This window comes from Pinus tabuliformis, chromosome X (genome assembly GCF_031772625.1).
Source record: "Pinus tabuliformis cultivar Carrire ecotype Pingquan chromosome X, CPIR1, whole genome shotgun sequence".
Classification (NCBI taxonomy): Eukaryota; Viridiplantae; Streptophyta; class Pinopsida; order Pinales; family Pinaceae; genus Pinus; species Pinus tabuliformis.
The window spans coordinates 329917783-329941352 of record NC_142308.1 but is presented as its reverse complement, the minus strand read 5'-3'; the positions used below and the strand labels follow the sequence as shown (position 1 = coordinate 329941352).

The window sequence follows — 23570 nt, the reverse complement described above, 5'->3', positions numbered from 1 at the left end:
TGTTGATGACTTGTTCATTACTGGGGCAGAGAGACTGATTAGTGGTTGCAAGGAGGATCTTGCTATGGAATTTGAGATGAAGGACATTGGGTTGATGCATTACTTTTTGGGGCTTGAGGTGTGGCAGGAGGAGGGGCATATATTTTTGGGGCAGGGGCAGTATGTTGTGGATGTGTTGAGCAGATTTCACATGGCAGACTGTAGACCCATGTCTACACCTATGATCACCAACTGGAAGAAGCTTCATGCTTCAAATTCTAGTTTGGTGGATCCCACATTGTATAGGCAGCTTATTGGATCCTTGATGTATTTGGTCAACACTAGGCCAGATATATGCATTGTAGTGAACACACTTATCCAGTTCATGGTTGAGCCCAAGAAGGTGCACTGGGTAGTTGCAAAGCACATTCTTCACTATGTGCAGGGGATTGTTGATTATGGTCTGGACTATAGGCAGGGAGATGGAGTGAGGTTGGCAGGTTACACAAATTCAAATTGGCAAGTTGTGCTTCTGACAAGAAAAGCACTTCAGGGTGTTGCTTCAGATTGGGTTCGGCAGTTGTGTCGTGGTTCAATCGAAAGCAAAAGTCAGTTGCTTTGAGCTCTTCTGAGGCTGAGTATATGGTTGCTAGTCAAGCTGGTTGTGAGGCCATTTGGCTTCGGAAATTGTTGTATGGCCTATTTGATTAGGAGTTGAGACCAATGGTTATTCACTGTGATAATCAGAGTTGCATTAAACTCACGGAGAATCCAGTGTTTCATGACAGGTCAAAACACATTGACATCAAATATCATTTCATCAGGGACTATGTTCAGAAGGGGGCAGTGAAGCTAGAGTATATATCAACAGATGAGCAAGTGGTCGATGTTCTCACGAAGTCCTTGCCAAGAGGCAAGCATGTCCATTTCAGGGACAAAATGGGTGTGGTGAGAAACACTTTCCTCGATAAGAGGGAGTGTTGATTTTTAATGTACCTTGGACAAGTGGTTTCCCATGGGTTAGTCTCTACCTAGGGAAAAGTGTCCAAAATAATTATTTTCCTAAGTGTGACTTTATAAAGTGAAAGTGACTTTATAAGTGGTAAAGTCAATGTTAAATTATAAAGTGAAAAGTGACTTTAGACATAAAGTACAATGTGGGTACTTTATTTAATGGGTGAGTTAAAAAAATAAAGTGAGAATTAAATGCACGTTTATTCTCATCCCTTGATCTAAATGAATCTGAGCCATTAGACCTTAGGGTTGCCCAAAAGTCATATAGGGAAACAAAAGGAGGAAAAGAAAAGAGAGATTGCATTCATTCTTCATGAGCAGATTGGAGAAAGGAGGCTGAGAGTTGGATAAAAGTTCTGAAGGAGAAATTTGTTGCAGCAAGCTAAAGGAGTGATTTCTGGACCAAGTTGGGCATGGAAATCAAGGCATAGAAAACATCAGAAGGTACAATACGAACAACATTGAATGTTGTGAGCTGCACACTGTTCAAGAGAAGTTTTTGAAAAAAAATATGTACAGTCTGCACAGCAGTACGAAAATCTATACAGTCCGTACTAAGTACGTACAGTACAGTCTGTATAGTCATATCCTACAATACATATTTTCATCTTCAAGAAGGCACGGAATTCGAGGCAAAGTGGGCACAGTTTTCAAGGAGTTTTGCGCTGAAGAGATAAGTTGTATTTTGTTGTTTTGTTTTTTTCTGCAAATGCATTTTTCCTGAACTTGAAAGATAAATAAATTTGAAGAGATCTCTAACAAGTTTTCCCCAGAGAAGATTAAAGGGTTTTGCCTGGGTCTAAGTTGACCAAAAATCTGTGTATTTTATGTGTGTTGCTGGTCTAGGTATGTCCATATTTATTTTCAGCATGTGTTGACAGTCCCATGCATTTTAATCTGAAAATTTCATTTCCAAAATTCTATATGTTGAATGTATGTTTATGGGGAAGGGCATTTAATTGAATGGGAGTGATAAGGTGAAATTAAAACCGAGTTGGGATTGCAAGAAACTTTTTTTGGTCATAAAATTTCAACACTCAGTACAAACAACACTTTGTTCACCTGCATGATACCACCTAAGTCCATTTGAAACTAATGTTGTCAATTCCTACTACTGCATACTTGGCATTATCACAAAGTTGTACATGTATATCCCTAGGTTCCTAGATCATGCTAGTCAAAATGTCTCAAGATCCCGTCATTTGACAAGATGCTCCACTGTCAATAAACTAGACACTTCTCCTCCATCTATTCAATGGTTGTCGTGGATGCTTTCCCTTACCCTTATTGTTTAGACATTGATTGGAAACATGCCCAAACTTGTGACATGCAAAGCACTTGACTTTGCTCATGTCCTTCTCCTTTTTATTCTAAGGTTCCACCTTCACTCTGGTTTTTTTTTTTGCCTTCCCTTTGCCCTTTTTTGCTTGTGTAGCAAGATCAAGCTTATCTTCTCCTCACTATTCCTTCATTGTCCTTTGGTCAATGAGTTCTCCCAAATCTCCTTCTGGATAGAGTCATCCCACAACCGACCCCAATCAGGGAGTTGTTGCCTAGCAAGGATCCCATCCACAAAGGTGGTCCAATGCTTAATGTAACCCATCAGAGCTAACTTCACCGGCTCTAAATCAATCACAGTTTCTCCAACAGTTGCAAGTTCATCACAAGCTTATTGGATCCTCATGAGGTAAGATGTTATAGTCTCTAATCTTTTCATCCTAATGCTATTTAACTTCTCTGGTAGCACCATTTTCATTTTTTCGTTTGTCCACTGATAAAGACCAACTAGGGCTACCCACATCTGATGTCCCATGTCCTTTCCGAATATGTGAGGAATTATATGATCCCTCACACCATCCAAGATTATACACCTCGCTTTCATATCAATGAGATTATGCTCTATTGCAAGGTTTGGATCTAAAAGAACCTAAATGTCTGTGTTCACAAGATCCCACAGACCACTCATTTTTAGAATCATAGTAATCCATTCTTTCCAAAGACTAAAGTTAATGGCCCCATCCAACCTATCTTCATATCACAAACTACTCAATGATGCCATCTTCACAAATTGACCTTGGTCACAAAATCCTAGCTGTAAAAATTTAAAAAATAATTTTGCTATCGTAAAAGAAGAAACTCGTTGTTGCAAACCCTAGTGATCTTGGATCTCTCTCTCAAAGTTATCTAGAAAGCTTTGATACCATGTTAAATCTCCTAATACCAGCCCGAATTTATTTTCTCACGAGAATTATTTATTCTTAGCAATTTATTTAATTAACTAAATAAATTTTGAATTACTAAAAAATAAAATCACTGGTATTTTAGCCTCTATTAATTATATGCAACAAAGAAACAAAAAAAAATCAAAGAGATCAATCACACATTGCAACAAATAAATACCCACAACAATTCTCCATCATTCATTAATCTAGAAAATCAAGGTTTTCGACCCCACAGAGAATTACAAGGAAAAATACAATTGTTGGAACCTATAACTTGGCCCCCATTGAATGAGTCCACAATAATTAATTGACTTTAATTATTGTACTTATCCTAAGTTAGACTTAGGAAAGAAGACATAAATCATTTACTCCACCAAGCAAGCACCTAAAGGGTCAATAAATCATCTTCCACATGCTAAGACACCAAGCCTATGCAAAAGGCCTTTTGGAGCTAATATAAGCTTCAACAATACTTTCCCTTGAACTATTAACCATCAATACTTATGTTGGCCTCTTCCACTTTGCTCACACCAATTTATCCTCTTCCAAACATGTTTCTAGTTGTACCTATTGTTCTTTTGCCTCGAGAACTCTGTTATTTTCTCAACATCTCTTCAACCTGGAAGGCAAACTAGTATGCCTCAACAATAGACCAAATTCTCTCCATGCACCATGCGAAGCTCATCTTGGAGAGCATATAAAAGGCCACTAAAGCATCTATCAACAACCTCATCACCCTCATCACTTTGTCCAAATCTCATTGGCAATTAATAGAATACCTCAATGTATTCATTCATGGTGAACTCCTTCTCGCCCAAGTTGTGCATCTCCCTAAACAAATTAAAAGAGTAGTCAACAATAGACCAAATTCTCTCCATGCACCATGCTAAGCTCATCTTGGGGAGCATATAAAAGGCCACTAAAGCATCTAGCAACAACCTCATCACCCTCATCACTTTGTCCAAATTTCATTGGCAATTAATAGAATACCTCAATGTATTCCTTCATGGTGAACTCCTTCTCTCCCAAGTTGTGCATCTTCCTAAACAAATTAAAAGAGTAGTCCATTAACAAAAATTCCCCCTCAACTTGGAAATCATCCTATCCCAAGCCCTAATTTTCTCCTTACCCTTCCTCTACCTACACAATTGCAAATTATCCCAACGTAAAAATGCATTGCCATTCAACTTGGGGCATGCAAGTTTCACTCTCTTAGGGTCTTTGTTTTGCTAGAATTAAAAGAAAACATGCATTTCCCCAATCAACCAATAAGTTATTTTGGGTTCAAATGTTATGAGTATGTAGGAATTTCCATGTTTAATCTAACTCTCAAATTTGTCAATGCCCTTATAAGCCTCTCCTCTGAAGCTTGGCTTCTTTAGCTTCTTGTGGAACTTCTAGTTCCACTCATCATAACCCACATCACAAAGTTCAACTATAGCTCCTTTGCTACGCATCCATCCTAGTAGACATGGACCTCAACATCTCAAAAATTCATTTGCAGCACCTCTTTGTTGTCCTCGGCTCGAAATTAGTATTCCTTTATGTGCCATCTCATTGTGTGCTTGTGCAACCTTTCCCCTCATAGTTCTACCTAACAATTCTCCATTGCACTGTAATAGGTTTACGAATATGGCGAAATTGCTTCTCCAACATGGATTTCTTCTTTGTTTTGGTTCCTATCAAAGATTTGTTTCATTTTTGTTATTCCCCTTCTTATCTCTAGGAGTGTGATCCTATCAAAATGCCAACATTATTTTCCTTTATCACTCTAAGCACACCAACCATCACCTTCATAACTAATTGCATTCTCCCATGCATTTAAATACTTATCGCACATCAAGCTCCATAGTCATTATACCCAAACCCCCCACATAATTCACCATACATCCTTAATTACAGAGGAGTGGATCAAACAACTCTCACATTCTGACAAGGTTCCTTTGTACCTCCTAACCTAAACTCCTCCCAAACATTGTAAACAATGACGATGAGAGAGGATAAACAATTGAGATTTATCCTTCTCTTTCCTACTTATGCATCCTACTAAAATGAAATGAGGATGTTTCTCTCCTCTTTCCTACTTGTGCATCCTATTGCCATGAATTGAGAAGGATCTCATAAGGTTCAAGAGGCCTCACTAAGGTGAAGGACAATGTTCTTGCATCAAGTACAAATATTTTTAACAATGCAAAAACTTATGGAAAGGTTTTCACCTCAAGATATTTGATCCCTCTTAGTATTTGATATATTTGAGGTTTCAATGGATCTAAGTTGATTATTGTTAAAATATATTCTTTACACGTGAAAAGCTAACATCATATCAATGTTGTACTCACTCACTTGTGACAATTCTTATCAAAATCAACCAATCCAAACCAATTCACCTAAGATGCAAAATACAAAGAAATCGATACAAGTTTCCAAAAGGGAAATGCAACCCATCAAGCTAACATTACATCAATGCTGCACACACTTACCTGTAACAATAGTTATTAAAATTAGTAGTCCAAACCAATTCACCTAAGATGCACAGTACGATGAAATAGATGTGTTTCCAAAAAAGAAAATGCAACCCCTCAAATACTTGGAAATGAGGAACACACACACACAAATAGAGAGAGAAAGAGAGAGTGATATTTTATAAATAGCACATTATAATGAAACTTTGAAGCTTTGAAAAAACACATTGTGATTAAATGAGAAAAAGCATTTAAATGACAAGCAATGTTCTACCCTCACTTATATTGGGATCCTTATCAATGGTATCACCCTTTCCCTCTTGTATGGCCTTTCCCTTTGCCTTGATGCTCCAAGGACTTTTATCAACACCATCTAATTTTGATGAAACTACCTAATCCAAGCTCTAAAATATGATTAAAAAAGCTTAGCATGCATAATCAATGATTTTGTCTTGGGCGAAGGGTACATTTTTGCGAAAACAATGAGATAGGAGTTCAACAATCAACAACATCAACATCAAGGTACATAAGGGCTTGATGCTCTTGATTAAATGACAATTCCATGCCCTCATACATGATAGAATCCAATGAAAATATTTTAATCCTACCATTCCTAAAATCTCAAAACCTACTACTACTAAATTTTGAATGAGATGTGAAATTGCACTTTCTCCATATGAAGATTGATGAGGTTGGTGTTGAATTTTGGTAGTTGTGGTCGGTATTCTTTAATTGCATTAGCCCTCATAAGAAAATGAAAATGAAAATACAAATATAAATTTGAATTCAAGTCAAGTCCAAATAAAAGAGGGAAACGTTAAATTTTAAAATTCAAAATTTTGCCTCCAAATGTAAGGTCAGCTCCAATTTGATTAAGTCAGCTTAGCACTAAGAGATGTGCCCCTTGGGCACCTTAGATCACTATAAAAGAGTCTCTCGACCTCCTTCATTATACACCAATTCGGGTCATCACAAGAAGCATCTAATCTTTTGCTCACACGTGCGAAGAAGCCTAGGAAGAAGCCAAGTTTTTGTGAGGAAGGAATTCTTTTGTGGCAGCCAAATTTCTGGGCAGCAAACCAAGGTTTCTGGGCAATAACAAGAGGTTATAATTAGGTCTATGTCTGGACAGCAATGTTATCAGAACCAGACCAATCATTGAATCGATGGACCCCCGAACCGAGAACTGGTCAAAATCAAACAAAAACAAGTAAAAAAACCAAACCAAAAACACATAAAATATTCAAATTTTAAAGAAAACCACATATATTCATGTGCATCCATATGAATCAAAACCATTTATACACAAATAAGCAAAAGTTCTCATTTATGGAGGATGTAAGGGTGCACATAACCAAAATAACACCGAGTCCAATCCATATTGGAACTGAAAATGCATCCAAAAACAAGACCTACATGGCCTCTAGCATCCAAAAAAATCATGCTACAACAAATACCTACACATCATCAAAATCTTTGCCTATATAGGGATCTTTGTCATCAATATCACACTCTAAGCATTGAAATAAGATAATAATAAAAAAAGTGTTTAGCATGTCAATTCAAGATTTTGTTTGAGTGGTGGGTACATTTTTAGTAGGATCATGATAGAGGACCTCAACAAACAATGCCACTAACATTAAGGTATATAAAGGGATTGGTGCTCTTGATTAAATGCAAGTTCAATACCTTCGTACATGACAAAATCCAATAGAAACATTGCAATCCCCCCAATCCTGAAATCTTGAAAAATCATTAAGTTTGTTGGATTTTGAGTGAGATCTAAAATTCTACTTTCTCCATATGAAATTCAATGAGGTCAAAACCACTCTCAAACATCTTGAGTCATTTCATGGAATTGTTAAAAAATTAAGTAAATGGATGAAAATGAAAAATAAGGGAGAATGCAAAACAATCCCCACTTGCTATGTTCAATGCAGCTTTGCTAAATCAGTATTGAACTGGCCAGTTCGGTGAAAATGGTCGATTTGGTACTAAATCGACCAAAAGAAATTCAAGTCACCGGTATGAACCGGTTTTTGCCTCAAAACAATTGAACCGGTCGATTCAAACTGGTACGGTCCAGTCCTGATAACATTGTTGGGCGGTTGACCACAGGTTGTATAAGGTTATTTTAGGACAATTTCACCAAATTTGACTTGTGTTAGTTGTTGGTCTTGTTTGACCTAATTTCACTAGAAAATCAAATTGTATCTCTTGTTGAATTAAACAATTTCTCCTAAGAAAAGGTTGTTGAGTTTTTCCTTAGTTAGGGTTTTCCCAAGATAAATTTTTGTGTCTCTTGTGTTTGGTTGTCTCTTCATGATCCTACTAATATTATTATTTTATTGTTGAGATTTTCTATGTATAATTACTTAATGATGAATGTGACACAAGAAGGATTGATTAAGAAGTCAATGGAAGGTAATTACTTGAGTAAAAAATCATTGGAAAATCAACAATTCAAACCACTCTAAAGCATCCTAAAATAATTAATTGTAATGTTAAAAATTTATATAAAAGTTGGCATTTCTTTTTGCTTTAACATTACGATTAATTGCTAGCATTTTTGGTCAATCCTAGTAAAGGCCAAGTCATCAAAATAGACAAACTTATTGATGGAAATGCATTGTACAAACATTGATATGACCTAAAAATGTGTTTTTGGAACGTAGGACAATTCACCAACCAAAAACACGTTTCAATATGATACCACATGTTCTTTTACAAAAACAAGTTTGGTACGACCCTATACTAAACATTTCCATACAAAAACAAGTTTGGTACAACCTTGTACTAAACATTTCCTACAACATAATAATTTGTTAGTTTTCTAATACCCAACTGCTAATTTAATAAGTATTCTGAAATGAAAGAATTGAAAATTGAACTGTCAAATTCACTTACTAAATATGTTGAGTATTCTAACAGAATAATAGCGGCAGAAGAAATAAATCCTTGAAGACAGAAGCACACAATAGAACAATACACTAGAAATTTACCCAAGAAACCCCATATGGGGAAAGCCTGTCAACTTGTGTGTTTTTATTATTTTGCTTAGCAAAATTCTTCAAATAATGATTACAAATATGAGTGAAAATTTCCCTTCAAACCATCAACCCTCAACACAGCTAGTTTGCGCACTCCTTCCTTACTCGACCTTCCTGCATGTGCACTGTACAGACTCGTACAAGCTAGTTTGACCCTTTTGTGCAGGCTAATTCAACCCTAGAGGAGATGTACTCTGGCTAAAGGAATACAATAAGGATATTCAACCTCCCTTCTTGCCACAATGTGTTGATCTGGAAAACCCTTCTTTTGTTAAACTAAACACACAAATTGTCTAGCGCATACAAAGACATGTATGTGCCCTTTTCCTCCTTATAAAGTCAACTGAGGCCCACAAACTCCATGAATGGCTGAGATTAAATCTCAATGGATGACTGAGATCGATTCACTTTTTGACTATGCAAAAAATAAATTTCCTAAGTCAAAATAATAAGAAAAGCAAATTGCGCCTTAGCTTCACTTGTGGGTCCCTCTGCCAAATTTAATGCACCTCTAAACTTAGCAAAACCCTTCCTTCTCTAACTCCAATTAATACAATTCACCTTTTGTTAGGTTTAAATTGTGCTAACAAGCCAATTCGATCCTAGACCCACAAGTTTAGGATGGAACCAACTAGTTTGGATGACCCACATTTGATTAAGCCAACCCATGAGCCATGTAGGCAAAAAAGCAGTGTCATCTTTTAGTCAATCAAATCTTCATCCCATTTTTTCAACCAATTTCAATCTAATCTATGTCTAGCCCTAAATCAATTCTAGTTCCAATTATAATAACTTTGCTTGTGACACATCTCCCCACACTTGACCATAGAATAGACCTTTCAACACAATTATTCTTTTAAGGAAGCAAACAACACAATTGGATAGAATAATCTTTCCTTCATTAACAAAAAATGAAAATATAGAACAAGTGCATGCACAACCTTCAATTATAGCTATTCCACATCATCATCGCTAATCCTCTAAGCAACCTTATTTTCAAAAGACTTCAATTAAAAAGCATTTCCCACCTCATCTCACATGTAGACAATATCTAATACTCAAAATGTATAACCAAATCATGCTACGATATAATAATTATCAACACTTATAACATTAAGCAATTGTCCATGACAAATTATCCAATAAGAAATGCCTCTCAAACTGAAAGAAAGCAATTAGTGGAACCCTATATTCTCGATTAACTTGAAATGATGATGTATTAGATAATGCCACTCCATTATTTAAACATGTCATAATACACTTGAATATTGAAGCTTGTCCTCCCTCTTCTCAGCTACTGAAAATAATTTATTGTCAAAATCAACTATACTCTCAAAAAATAATGTGATTTGAGTCATGTTATGCAATCGAAATCTCATCTTGTATCATATGCACTTCCTCTATGCCAAGTCCATTCTCTTGTTCAATTGCTTCATTATTTATAAGCTCAAGCCAATGCCATTATTAACTTAGCAATCGTCTTTTTGCCGATGACTATAAGGTTTGGACATGCAATGTTCATGCGTCTGGACTCCGAATAAATAAGAATTTCAGTTTCCCCTTTCACTTGCTCTTTGTGATCGGGAACCATCACACGACCATTATCTCTTCATTTGACTCCTTCCTTGAGCTCAGCGTTTGATTGCACTCTCTTGGGTGAATAAATTTGCATATCTTTGACAAGTGCAATAGACAGAGCCACGTAAGATCAATCTGTTCTCCTGCTTCATCTTCCCTGCACTAGGTAGATTTCCCAGTTTTACCAAGATTCAGCAAAACTCACCATTTTCATTCAGCTTTCCATGCTCTTGTTTGCCTTGGGCCAAACTCAGCTTTACTCGATCAACCCTTGCCATGATATGGCAACTTTCAGTCATACTCATCAAAACTTGCGAGTTCTGTCAAATTCACCCTCCAAAGAGGCGGCACAATGCAGGACCAGCCCCAATGCCTTTATTTCTAATATTCCATGCTATGTAGCATGCAAATTCTGTTTTAAGTTTGTGATTTATGTGATGTCAATGAAAACCATCTAGAATCAATCTACGATGCTGCTGCTTAATGTCTCCTGGAAATAATTACGACTCTTCATGCAATTAAATTTACCATCTCACTGATACTATTAACCTTCGACAAAGATCACCAGCATTTTATTTGGTTTCGTTCTGCGAGTTTTTGCACATTCACTGATTGCACCATGAAAAAAAATACTTATTTACAATTCACAAACCACAGTGCTCCCAGCCTTGCCAATGGTAATGGCTCAACGGTGAAGAGAGTGGCCGGTTAGGCCACCTACCAATTTTAATTCCCTTGGAATATGAACAAGCGGTTGGGCGAGGTACAAACCTTGACAGATGTTGACGAATGAGTACCCCTGTTATGACAACTTCAACGTATGAAAGTGCTTACAATCACTGATTTAGGCTTTGAGAGACATCCTTCCCATGAAAGCAGGCCAAGGTACAAACCTTAAGTGATGTTGACAAAAGAGTACGCCTGTTATGATAACTTAAATGTATGGAAGTGCTTACAAATGCTGATTCAAGCTTTGAGAGCATCCTTTCTATGAAAGCATGCCACTTGTGTCTAGTGTATTCGGGCTAAACGTAATGCTTCTCCAGTTTAAAGAAAGTACATTTAAAAATAAAATAAAATAAAAAGGAACTAGACATAGATAGATGGATACTTCTCCCAATTTTGACACTGTAGAATATGCAATTCACGTTCACTCCCCCAACTGCTATGTATCCATGATATAGAATGCACTTTTAAAAAATTAGGCCGCCAGTGCCAACAAAAAACGGTAATAAACATGGCCAAACTAAAATCTAAATAACCCATTTGACACAAAACCGATCCCTATCCAAAGGAGACCACTAGCTCAAACCTACTAACCAGCCATCTTACCCAGTTTAAACACAAAATGGGCTTCAATGGGGATCCTGGGCCCTGATTCATGCTGCAAATCTGGGTCAGTAATCTAAAGCATCCTGGTTAAATTGCAAATACCATGTTCGAGTCCGGCATTGCTCTTAAATTAATATGAATTTAGTAACAGGGGCAAGAATAGGGGCAAATGTGAGACACTTACTTCCTGGAGCACCTTGTTCTTCTGGGACTTGTCCACGCTCTTGATGGCATAATACTCGATTGTTTTCTTCTTTCTCCCTTTATACACGGTCTGAAGCAAAACAGATAACCCGAAATTGGTACCGGCGAAATACAGAGGTTAGCCATGGATCTGAGATCGAAAATAAAAACCTGGAAAACAAAACAGAAAAAAGAAAGGAAATGTAATGAAATACATACCGAGTATTTGCCCCGTCCGATGGCCTCATAGATGTGGTACTGATTCATATCAAATGCTTGAAATCTGCCCACCAATAAACTGTACAATGCGATCAATTGGTAGTAGCGATCGAGGAGAAGTGAAGATGAGGGAAATGGCGAGGGTTTGGAGCATCCACAGCACCCACAGCGTTCAAGGATTTTGGCAGAAGTATGAATGGGCAGTACTGTGGATTCCTTCAACTTTGAATGGGGAGAGGGGCGGGAGAATCGATATAGATATAAATATAAATATATATTTATATTTATAAATGTGGGGTCAAGCGTACGGTGTTTATGTATTTCGGTTTATTTCAAATTTTGTCATTTTACATTCTTGACTTTTTAAGGCAGAGGGACCACCCTGTCATAGCTATCTCCCGCCTAGTTTCGAATATTGTTTGAGGTAGACCATAAAAATGATTTATTTCGATCAGTTTATTTTATGGAATATGTTATAATATCAAACGTGGTTGGTTAAATTGTTAAATTGTGTTGGATTTGTAAACAGGTAAGATTGATGTATTAATGATTTAAGATTAATTTTTAATAAGCATGAAACGTTTTGTTTTCTTTGAGTAGTTGGATAGGAATAATTTTTATTTTTATTTTTTATATTTTTCTCGGTTTTTTTATTAATTAACAAAATTATATTGGCGAAGGGTTTGTCGAGAATTTGGAAGCATTTATTGAAAAGCTTCATGTTGAAATTTGGTAACGGAGGACAGGTGGTTCTCTTAGGCTTTGATCTTTGGTCTAGGAAAAAGTGTCCAAAAGAATTTAATTTTTCTCCTAAAGTGACTCTATAATTTTATAAAGTTAAATCTAATTTAAAAGTGATTTTAAGTGATAAAGTTACTAAGTCTAATTTTAAAGTGACTTTTATAAAGTCAATGAAAAATTAGAAATGAAAAGTGACTTTGGAAATAAATGACTAAGTGGACCTTTATTAAAGTGGGGTGAATTAAAAAATAAAAAGTGAGATTTAAATGAGCATTTAATCCCAGCCATTGATCTAAATCTATTTCAGCCATTGGATTTAGAGATCACCCAAAAGTCACTTGGAGTTATATTAAGGGAGGAAAAGGAGGAAAAGATCACATTCGATTCAATTCTTTCATGAGCAGATTGAGAGAAGGAGAGCAAAGGAGCAAGGGAGATTTCTGGGCGGGGTAACAGCTGCGGAGTATCAGCAGTGGTGTATCAACAAAGGTGTATCAGCAGCGGTGTATCAGCAACAGTAGCGGTGTATCAGCAACAGCGGCGGTGTATCAGCAGTTGTGTATCAGCAATAGCAGCGGTGTAACAGCTGCGGAATATCAGCAGCGGTGTATCAGCAAGGCTGAGATAAGTTGTAAAAGTTTGTTTGCTGATTTTTTGCTGAACATTTCTCTTACTGTAAAAGGGCATTTTTCATAAATAAAGAAGAGCTCTCAAACTGGTTTTCCCCAAGAGTTGTAGGGGGTTTTTTTAGGGTCACATTGACCAAAAATCTCAGTGTTTAAATGTATTTTAATGGCTGTTTATTACTGTTGATTTTTATTTCTGCAATTTCCAACATTCTGTAAAATTTCCAGAAATTGTGTTTTCAGCAAATTTATTTTTTTCAGCTTGTTAAATGTATGGTTATGGAAAAGTGCATTTAACTATATGGGAGAAATAAGGAGAAACTGAAAACCGAGGTGGGAAATGAGAAATTTCTACATGGTATCAGAGCTTGAGTGCTGAAGGGCAGTTTGGGACAGCAAAAGGAAAAATTACAGTTGCTGATTTTTCACTCAGAAAATTCCAGCAAGCTGATTTTTTTCATAAACAACAGTTTTATCTTTACTACAGCAGTGCTATTTTTCAGTTTTAGGTCTGCAGAATGTCATTGGGATTGAGGGTGGAGGATAGGCTGGATGGGCATATAAATTACAGCGTTTGGAAGGAGAGAATGCAGAGTATCTTTGAGGAGGCAGAAGTCTGGGATATCATGGTGCATACCACACAGAACCCTGTTGTTGTGCCTACTAATGCTACTCAGTTGGCTGCTTATAATAAAAAGAACAACAAGGGTAAGAGGCTGATTCTAGACGGAATCAAAGACCGTTGCATTCCTCATGTGAGAGGAAAGAGCAATGCCCATGAGATATGGACAGCATTGTCCAATCTCTACCAGAGTACTAATGAGAACCAGAAGATGGTCCTGAAGGAGAAGCTGAAGAACATTAAGATGGGTAATGATAGTGCAACTGGATGTCTCACAAAGATTACTAATGTGAGAGATGAGTTGGCAGCGATTGGAGAGGCCATTCCACCCACTGAGTTGGTGTGGATTGCAGTGAATGGCCTCCCCCGTTCATGGTTGAACTTTGCTGATGGGGTTTGTGCACGTGAGACCCTTCTCACATGGGAGAGGTTTTGGGATGATTGCATTCAGACAGAGATTATGAAAGGTCAGTTTGGGGCAGCCAAGCCAGTTGAGCAGGATGAGGATGTAGCACTGGTGGCAAGAGGCAAGAAAGGCAAAGGGAAGAAGCAGGCTTCCACAAGCAGTGGTGGGGGCAAAGGCAAAGGTAAAGGTAAACAGGACGTGGCAGCTTCAGCAGAGATTGAGGACTTTGCTGGTCGTTTTGACAAAAAGTTTGCATTCACTACGTGTGAGTCCTCTAGTGCAGGATCACCTGCCACACAGGTTCAGAGGGAGCATGCTTTTCCCTCGAGTAGCGGAGCATCTTCAGGTATCTGGTATGTGGACAGTGGGGCTTCACATCATATGACAGGAGTCCGTGAGTACTTCTCAGAGCTTTCAGAGAGTGGCACTGATATTGAGGTAGTACTCGGTGATGACAGAGTTGTTAGAGCAGTCGGGGTGGGGACAGTAACATTTCAGAGGGAGTCCAAACCTCCCTTGAAGGTGTCAGAGGTTCTTTATGTGCCAGGGATGAGGAAGAACCTCATATCCGTCTCAGCTTTGGAGGATAAAGGATATGAGGTACTGTTCAGGGGAGGATAGGGGTTGATGTATCCCAGGGGCACTCCAGCTGATTCAGCTAGAGTGATAGGTGTACGCCATGCAAAGGTGTACAAGTTTGCATTCCAACCCCTTTTAGCATTGAGCAGTAGTACCGACAGCAGAGCTAGCAGTTATGAGCTGTGTGAGATTTGGCACCGCAGGATGGGACATATGTATCATGGAGCCTTGACAACATTGCAGGAGATCACTACAGGTGTGCCAGATTTCAGTACTGATCACTTTGATACTTGCAGAGGTTGTGCGATGGGCAAATTTGCCAACTCCCCTTTTCCCAGCAGTGACAGGAGAGCGGCGGGGATACTTGATTTGATTCATTCCGATGTGAGCGGTCGGATGTCTCATGTTTCCTTGAGTGGATATGAGTACTATGTTTTATTCATTGATGATCACTCCAGGAGGACCTGGATTTATTTTTTGAAGACCAAGAGTGAGGTCTTCAAGCGGTTTCAGGAGTTCAGAGCTCTTGTGGAGACTCAGACAGGTCGAAAGATCAAGTCCTTGAGGTCGGACAATGGAGGAGAGTACACCCTTGGAGAGTTTGTTGACTATTGTGCGGAGGCAGGCATTAGGAGGGAGTTCACTGTTCCTTACAACCCCCAACAGAACGGGGTTGCGAAGAGGAAGAACAGATCCATCATAGGGGCTGCCAAAGCCATGTTACATGATCAGGGGTTGCCATTGTTCTTGTGGGCAGAGGCCTGCAACACAGCTGTTTACTTGCAGAACAGGAGTCTACATCGTGCCTTGGGGCACATGACTCCGGAGGAGGCTTTCTCTGGGAAGAAGCCTGATATTGGTCATTTTCATATCTTTGGATGCATTACATACTCCTATATACCCAAGGAGAAGAGGACCAAACTAGAGCCCACCGCAAAGAAGGGTATCTTTGTGGGCTACAGTGAGACCTCAAAGGCCTTTCGGATTTACATTCCTGCACAGAGGAGAGTTGTTGTCAGACGGGATGTGAAGTTCGAGGAGGACAGGGCCTTTAGGAGGTCACGGGAGTTAGAGTATCTGGATCAGCTAGACCCTCAGCAGCAGTTGAGTCAGTCGCAGGGATCCAATGGGCAGGGATCAAGAAGATCCGGAGGTACATCTATGAGGATGTCAGGTCCGTCAGTGAGCAGTGGCTCGTCGAGCCAGAGGGGTGGTGCTCCGGGCAGCATGCAGAGCAGTTCACTAAGGAGTCAATTGATGGACAGTTCACACGGTACCTCAGCTTCTACAGGTTCATGTGCAGGCAGGAGGACAGCAGACAGACAGTCAGGAGTTCAGGCTACTGATGGTGATGAGGAGGAGGAGTTTCATTCTCCGGTGGGAGAAGTGCGCTTAGGGAAGAGGAAGCCCAAGTGGCTTCAGGACACCTTGAAAGATGCCACATCTGTTGCTGAGCCGAAGAGGCCGGTCAGAGAGAGTAGACCACCTGAGAGGTTTTGTAGCTATATGGCGATGGTTACCAGCATCCTTGACTCTGAGCCTTCTAGCTATGAGGAGGCAGCTAGCCAGCAGGTCTGGAGAGAGGCCATGCAGGAGGAGTATTCTTCTATCATGAAGAATGATGTTTGGAAGGTGGTGTCGAGGCCTGAGGGCAAATCCGTGGTTACTTCCAGATGGCTTTACAAGGTAAAGCATGCTGCAGATGGCAGCATTGAGAAATTCAAAGCGAGGTTTGTGGCTAGAGGGTTCTCCCAGGTAGAGGGAGTTGATTATGAGGAGACCTTCACTCCCGTAGCTCGATATACTTCGATCAGCTCCATTATATCGATAGCAGCAGAGATGGGTTGGAAGATCCACCAGATGGATGTGAAGACTGCATTTCTCAATGGCTTCATACAGGAGGAGTGTACATTGAGCAGCCACAGGGCTTTGAGATGCATGGGAAAGAGTCCCATGTTTGCAGACTGAAGAAGGCCCTTTATGGCCTAAAGCAAGCTCCCAGAGCTTGGTACTCCAGGATAGATACATATTTGCAAGGGATGGGTTTCACAAAGAGTGAGGCAGATCCGAACCTTTACTTTATTGTGATTGGTGATGAGCCTCTCATTCTGGTGTTGTATGTGGATGACTTGATCATTACAGGTGCAGAGAGACTCATAGAGCACTGCAAGAGAGATCTTGCGACGGAGTTTGAGATGAAGGACATCGACTTGATGCATTACTTTTTGGGTTTGGAGGTGTGGCAGGAGGAGGGGCATTTCTTCCTGGGGCAGGGGAAGTATATTGTGGACATCCTTAGCAGGTTCCACATGGAGGATTGTAGACCCATGTCGACACCGATGATCACCAACTGGAAGAAGCTTCATGCTTCGGATTCCGAGTTGGTGGATCCCACATTGTACAGGCAGCTGATTGGTTCCTTGATGTATTTGGTCAACACTAGACCATATATATGTTTTGCAGTCAACACGATGAGTCAGTTTATGTGTGAGCCTAGGAAGGTTCACTGGGTGGCTGCAAAACACATTTTGCGCTACTTGCAGGGGACAGTGGATTATGGTCTGGACTACAGGCAGGGAGATGGAGTGAGATTGGCAGGATACACTGATTCTGATTGGGCAGGTTGTGCTTCTGATAGGAATAGCACTTCAAGGTGTTGTTTTGGGTTGGGTTCAACAGTAGTGTCATGGTTCAGCCGGAAGCAGCAGTCAGTAGCACTGAGTTCAGCGGAAGCAGAGTATATGGCAGCCAGTCTAGCTAGTCGTGAGGCTATCTGGCTTCGCAAGATGTTGTTTGGCTTATTGGGTCAGGCGTTGAGACCTTTAGTGATTTACTGTGATAATCATAGTTGCATTAAACTCACGGAGAATCCAGTATTTCATGACAGGTCAAAGCATATTGGGATCAGATATCATTTCATCAGAGACTATGTTCAAAGGGAGCTGTGAAGCTTAAGTATATTTCCACTGATGAGCAGGTTGCAGATATTCTTACCAAAGCCTTACCACGGAGCAAGCATGTCTACTTCAGAGACAAGATGGGTGTGGTAAGGAACACCTTCTTCGGTAAGAGGGAGTGTTGAAATTTGGTACCGGAGGACAGGTGGTTCCCTTAGGCTTTGATCTTTGGCCTAGGGAAAAGTGTCCAAAAGAATTTAATTTTTCTCCTAAAGTGACTTTATAATTTTATAAAGTTAAATCTAATTTAAAAATGACTTTAAGTGATAAAGTAACTAAGTCTAATTTTAAAGTGACTTTTATAAAGTCAATGAAAAATTAGAAAGGAAAAGTGACTTTGGAAATAAATGACTAAGTGGGTCTTTATTAAAGTGGGGTGAATTAAAAAATAAAAAGTGAGATTTAAATGAGCATTTAATCTCAGCCATTGATCTAAATCTATTTCCGCCATTGGATTTAGAGATCACCCAAAAGTCACTTGGATCACCCAAAAGTCACTTGGAGTTATATTAAGGGAGGAAAAGGAGGAAAATATCACATTCGATTAAATTCTTTCATAAGCAGATTGAGAGAAGGAGAGCAAGAAAACAAGGGAGATTTCTGGGCGGTGTAACAACTGCGGAGTATCAGCAACAGTGTATCAGCAACAACAGCGGTGTATCAGCAACAGCAGTGGTGTATCAGCAGCTGTGTATCAGCAACAGCAGTGGTGTATCAGCAGCGGTGTAACAGCAACAGTGTATCAGCAGCGGTGTAACAACTGCGGAGTATCAGCAGCAGTGTATCAGCAAGGCTGAGATAAGTTGTAAAAGTCTGTTTGCTGATTTTTTGCTGAACATTTCTCTTACTGTAAAAGGGCATTTTCCATAAATAAATAAGAGCTCTCAAACTGGTTTTCCCCAAGAGCTGTAGGGGGTTTTTCCAGGGTCACATTGACCAAAAATCTCAGTGTTTAAATGTGTTTTAATGGCTGTTTATTACTGCTGATTTTTATTTCTGCAATTTCCAACATTCTGTAAAATTTCCAGAATTTGTGTTTTCAGCGAATTTATTTTTTTCAGCTTGTTAAATGTATGGTTATGGGAAAGGGCATTTAACTATATGGGAGAAATAAGGAGAAACTGAAAACCGGGGTGGGAAATGAGAAATTTCTACACTTCACAGAAAAAGGGTCGAATACATCAAGCATAAGAAGAAGCAATCTATCTTTAGCCTCATGGACGTTAAAATAATTTATTTCTTTCTTCTTTCTATTAGTGGTTACATTTTCTGACAAATTTGTTAGTCTTACTCTTATTAAATTTATTAGTAAATAAAAATATACCTAGAATTGTCACAAGATTTATGAACATCTTTAATAGCCAAATTTTGACAGAATAGAGAAACCAAAAAGTATTGAGAATCAGTATGCAACCAATAATCATTAATTGCCTAAAGAGTGGACTGGAATAGGATTATGAGGACTGGAACTAGGAGGCGAAGGGCTTTTGGTTCGTTGTGAACATGCTTCTCGATGTGAGTAATTCTCCCCTTAAAACGGTCCAAATGTTCTTGAATTCTACTTTGGCTTCTTTGAATGCTACCTAGTCAGTTTTGCATATCCATTAATTGTGTTGTATATCATTCAGAAAGCTGATAATTGTGTTGTTATATTCATGGCAATCCTCACTAAGACGCTTCAAAAGATTAGTTACCTACCCAAAGTGACTATCCAAAGTGACTAGTGAAGGGGCTTACACCACGCTGCGTAAATTATCGAGGGGTTCAAATGGTTCACTAAGGTTGCGTCAGTTGGCCCTTGACGGCCTGACTACCCATTGGTCCCCCCATCCCCTCTAATCCAACCACGTGGCACGACATGGTGGACTTATCTTAAAACCACTAGATCAAGAAACCCAACAAATCCCATACCACTGCTTCTGCAGCATGACCCACTTAGTCCCGACACCCCCGAGAGTAGGGTCGAGCCACCAAGTATGGAAAACCCTCACACAAACTGCGTTTCTCAACCACCAATCCTTAATAGTCGGTGTTGCACTGAAAATAAAATAAATCGCCAAAGCAAACAGATAGAGCCAAGATAAGAGCTTGTCTTGGCCACCGTGGGGAATACCACCATACAGAGACAGGAAAACCACTTATAATACACCCTAACACAAAAGAAACCAAACAAGTGAATGTAGCTACAATCACTTGCCCCAATTAATTCCAACCTTCCCATGGAAAATACCAACAAGACCTTCAAAACTCCAAGGTTCTATAAATAACTAGGGCCACAGATAGCAAACTCAACAGAGAACTTAGCATCACCAGTAGGGAGAAAGAACCTTACCATGATAACCAAGCGAGATTCCAACTGAGCTTTCTGCATGCACCAAACCAATGTTTGGGACGCCTCTTTAAATCACCTCCAAATCATGTATCCCATGAAGATGTCAAGGTCCCAAATTCAGCTATAGTTCGTGCACGCCTTATTCCGGGTCTTTCCACCAAAGGCTAAAATTCCAATCCTCTTGTCCTCGTCCAACGCCTCTAAACAACTCACAGTCACCTAAACGAGCTCCTTCCTTGGAGTTGTAAAGGATTCCCTCGATGTTGTTGCACCCAAAACACCCATACAAACTCTACCAAATTCAAAACACCACCTTCTAGAGCTATCATCCACCAACTTCACCATCACACGCGCGATAAATAAATTGTTTGTTGACTTGCATGTAGGTGAGGTGCCACGCCACCCCTACTCTTCGTTCAAAGGGTTGGTGCATAGGAATAATTTATTTTTAAAAAATAACATATCAAAATATTAAACGATGAGAAAAAATAAATATCTGTATTGAAGTATATTAGATATCGTGTAGCCTAATTAATAAAGAAAATGGGTTTTTTTGGAAATTCTTCTTGATCAATTTTATCTTAATATTGATTGAGATTTTTTAGAATCATAAGTTTAAGTTGTTTAATCTACAAAGTTTAAGTGTTTTGAGGTTTTTTAAGGTGTTGAATCCATTTATACATTCAAAAGTACATTTTAAATCACAAGAAATCACAATCTTGGTAAAAATTATATTGTCAGATTCCACACAAACAAGTCATTTCATCTATTAGTTAGACCGCCTATTAAATATTGATGCAAATAAGTCATTTCATATATTAGTTAGACAACGCCTATTAAATATTGAAGGAGATTAAACAAAATTGAGACACAATTTTTTATAATTAAAAGTATTCAGTTGAGATAAAACTATATTGATTTATTTAATTTTTATATTCTTTTTCATTAATATAGTCTAATATTCATTTTTATTATTATGGATTAACTTTATGTCTTATGTTCTATTATTATACCATGCAGATCATATTAAGTTCCATGTCATGTTTCAAATCTACATAAGGATAAATTTTTTTGTTAAATTCATTAAACTAAAAACAAGTTGAAGAATATGAAGTTTAGGATTATTTTAAAATGGTGTGAGGTGGGGTTACAAGCTTATGTTCCATATATTCAATTAAGAGATGTCTATCTAAAAAAGAAAATAAGGGGTACAATGCAACAAATCTATGTGGACCTCTACAATCTTTCATATTGAGTGGGCTCGAACAGGATTGTGAGGACCAAAACCAGGAGGCGAAGGGCTTTTGGGTCACTGTGAACATGCTTCTCAATGTGAGTAATTTTCCCCTCAAAATGGTCCAAATGTTCTTGAATTATACCTTGGCTTCTGAATGCTAACCAGTTAATCTTGCAGATCCCTCTGGTTGTGTTGTATATCATTCAGAACATCGATAATTGTGTTACTATCTTCATGGCGATCTTAATTGAGACGCTCCAGAAGATTAGTTACCTGTCCAAGTTGACTATCCAAAGTTACCCTCGAATGGGCTTACACCACACTACTCAAATTATCAAGGGGGTCAAATGCTTCACCGAGGTCACCGTCAGTTGGACCCTAACAGCTTGACTGCCCATCGGCCCCCTCATCCCCTCTAACCCGACCATGGTGGGATGACATGGTGGACCTACCTGAAAACCACCAGATCAAGAAATCCCAAACCCCACTGGCAAAAGGTCTAACACACCCCCACTTCTACAGCATGACCCACTTAGTCTTGACACCCCCAGGAGTACGGTCAAGCCCCCAAGTAAGGAAAACCCTCACACAAATTGCACTTCTTAATTACCGATCCTTAACTGTTGGTGTTACACTGAAAATAAAATAATTCCCCCCAAAGCAAACAGACAGAGCCAATATAAGAGCCTAGTTTGGCCACCGTGAGGAATACCACCATATAGAAACAAGAAAACCACTTACAAGACATCTTGACGCAAAAGAAACCAGGCAAGTGAAATGTAGCTACAATTACTAGCCCCAATTAATTCCAACCTTCCCACAAAAAAAACCAATAGGACCTTCAAAACTCCAAGGTTCTGCAGACAACAAGGGCCATAAATAACAAACTCAATGGAAAACTTAGCATCACCAACAGGGAGAAAGAACCTTACCATGATAACAAAGAGAGATTCTAATTGAGCTTTCTGCATGGACCGAACCAAGGTCTGGGACGCCTCTTTAACTCACCTCGGAGTCATGTATACCCTAAATATGTCAAGGTCCCAAATTTTGCTATAGTTTGCGCACACCTTAGTCTGGGTCTTGCCACAAGAGGCTAAAAAGAAAACCTTCTTATCCTTGTCCAACACCTCTAAACAACTCGCAATCATTGAAATTAGCTCCTTCCTTGGAGTTGCAGAGGAGTCCCTCGATGTTGTTGCACCCAAAACCCCCATACAAACTCTATTGAATTCAAAACACCACCTTTTGGAGTTATAATCCACCAACTTCACCATCACACATGTGATAAATAAATCATTTGCCAAGTTGCATGTAGGAGGTGCCACGCCACCCCCTACTCTTCGTCCTAGGGGCCAGCATAGGGGTGTCACTTAATGAACCTCTGACATATCACGTGCGTTCGTGGCATACTAAAAAATACCCCTAATTTGACTACATATTGGAAAATACCTCTAAAATTCACATTATTTAACACTTACCAATACGAACCCAATACACCTTCCCAATTTAAAAGGCCCCTACTTTTTTTTTTCACAAGAACGATTATGGATTATATTAATTGATTGGCCTAATTGCCAGAGTTCTGATTACAAAGGGAGTTGTCCAGATCCAAAATAGAACCGACCTCCTGAAGAATTGAATTTGTGTTCCTCTTCCAGCTCTTTTTAGGCTCTACAATGGAGTTGATTTCTGTAATTTGTCCAAGCTTGAAAATGCAAACAAACTGATTTAGAATCAGGCAATAAAACATAGGTGCTGAAGTGATTATGGTATTGGATCCCAAGTTTCTATCCCGTCCCTTATCATTGCCCCAGCGGAGAGAAGAGTGGCCTTATTTGCTTCACGATCTGCTTCTTTATTATTTTCTCTTAGTACATGGAAATATTTCAGATTTTGGAACAGCTTTCCCAGGCTTCAAATTCTTTGTATCTACCTTGCTAATCTTAAGTCCCGGGGGGCAGTGTTGGTTACCATGAGCTTTATGATCACTTGAGAATCCCCTAGAATGATTGCCTCCTTGATTTCCAG

At 39.0% G+C, this 23570-nt stretch overlaps 1 protein-coding gene across 1 annotated transcript in view; it reads right to left on the bottom strand.

The window, feature by feature from the left end:
- The window catches only part of LOC149139794 (serine/threonine-protein kinase RUNKEL-like), a 73536-nt gene extending 61258 nt beyond the window's left edge, over positions 1-12278 (bottom strand). The window contains exons 1-2 of the mRNA XM_089448978.1: positions 12040-12278; positions 11822-11911 (exon numbers count right to left, since the gene is read on the bottom strand). Of these exons, the coding sequence (XP_089305104.1) occupies positions 11822-11911; positions 12040-12087 (138 nt within the window). The 5' untranslated portion in view covers positions 12088-12278. The remainder of the gene's footprint in view (positions 1-11821; positions 11912-12039) is intronic.
- Between the last annotated feature and the right edge of the window lie 11292 nt (positions 12279-23570).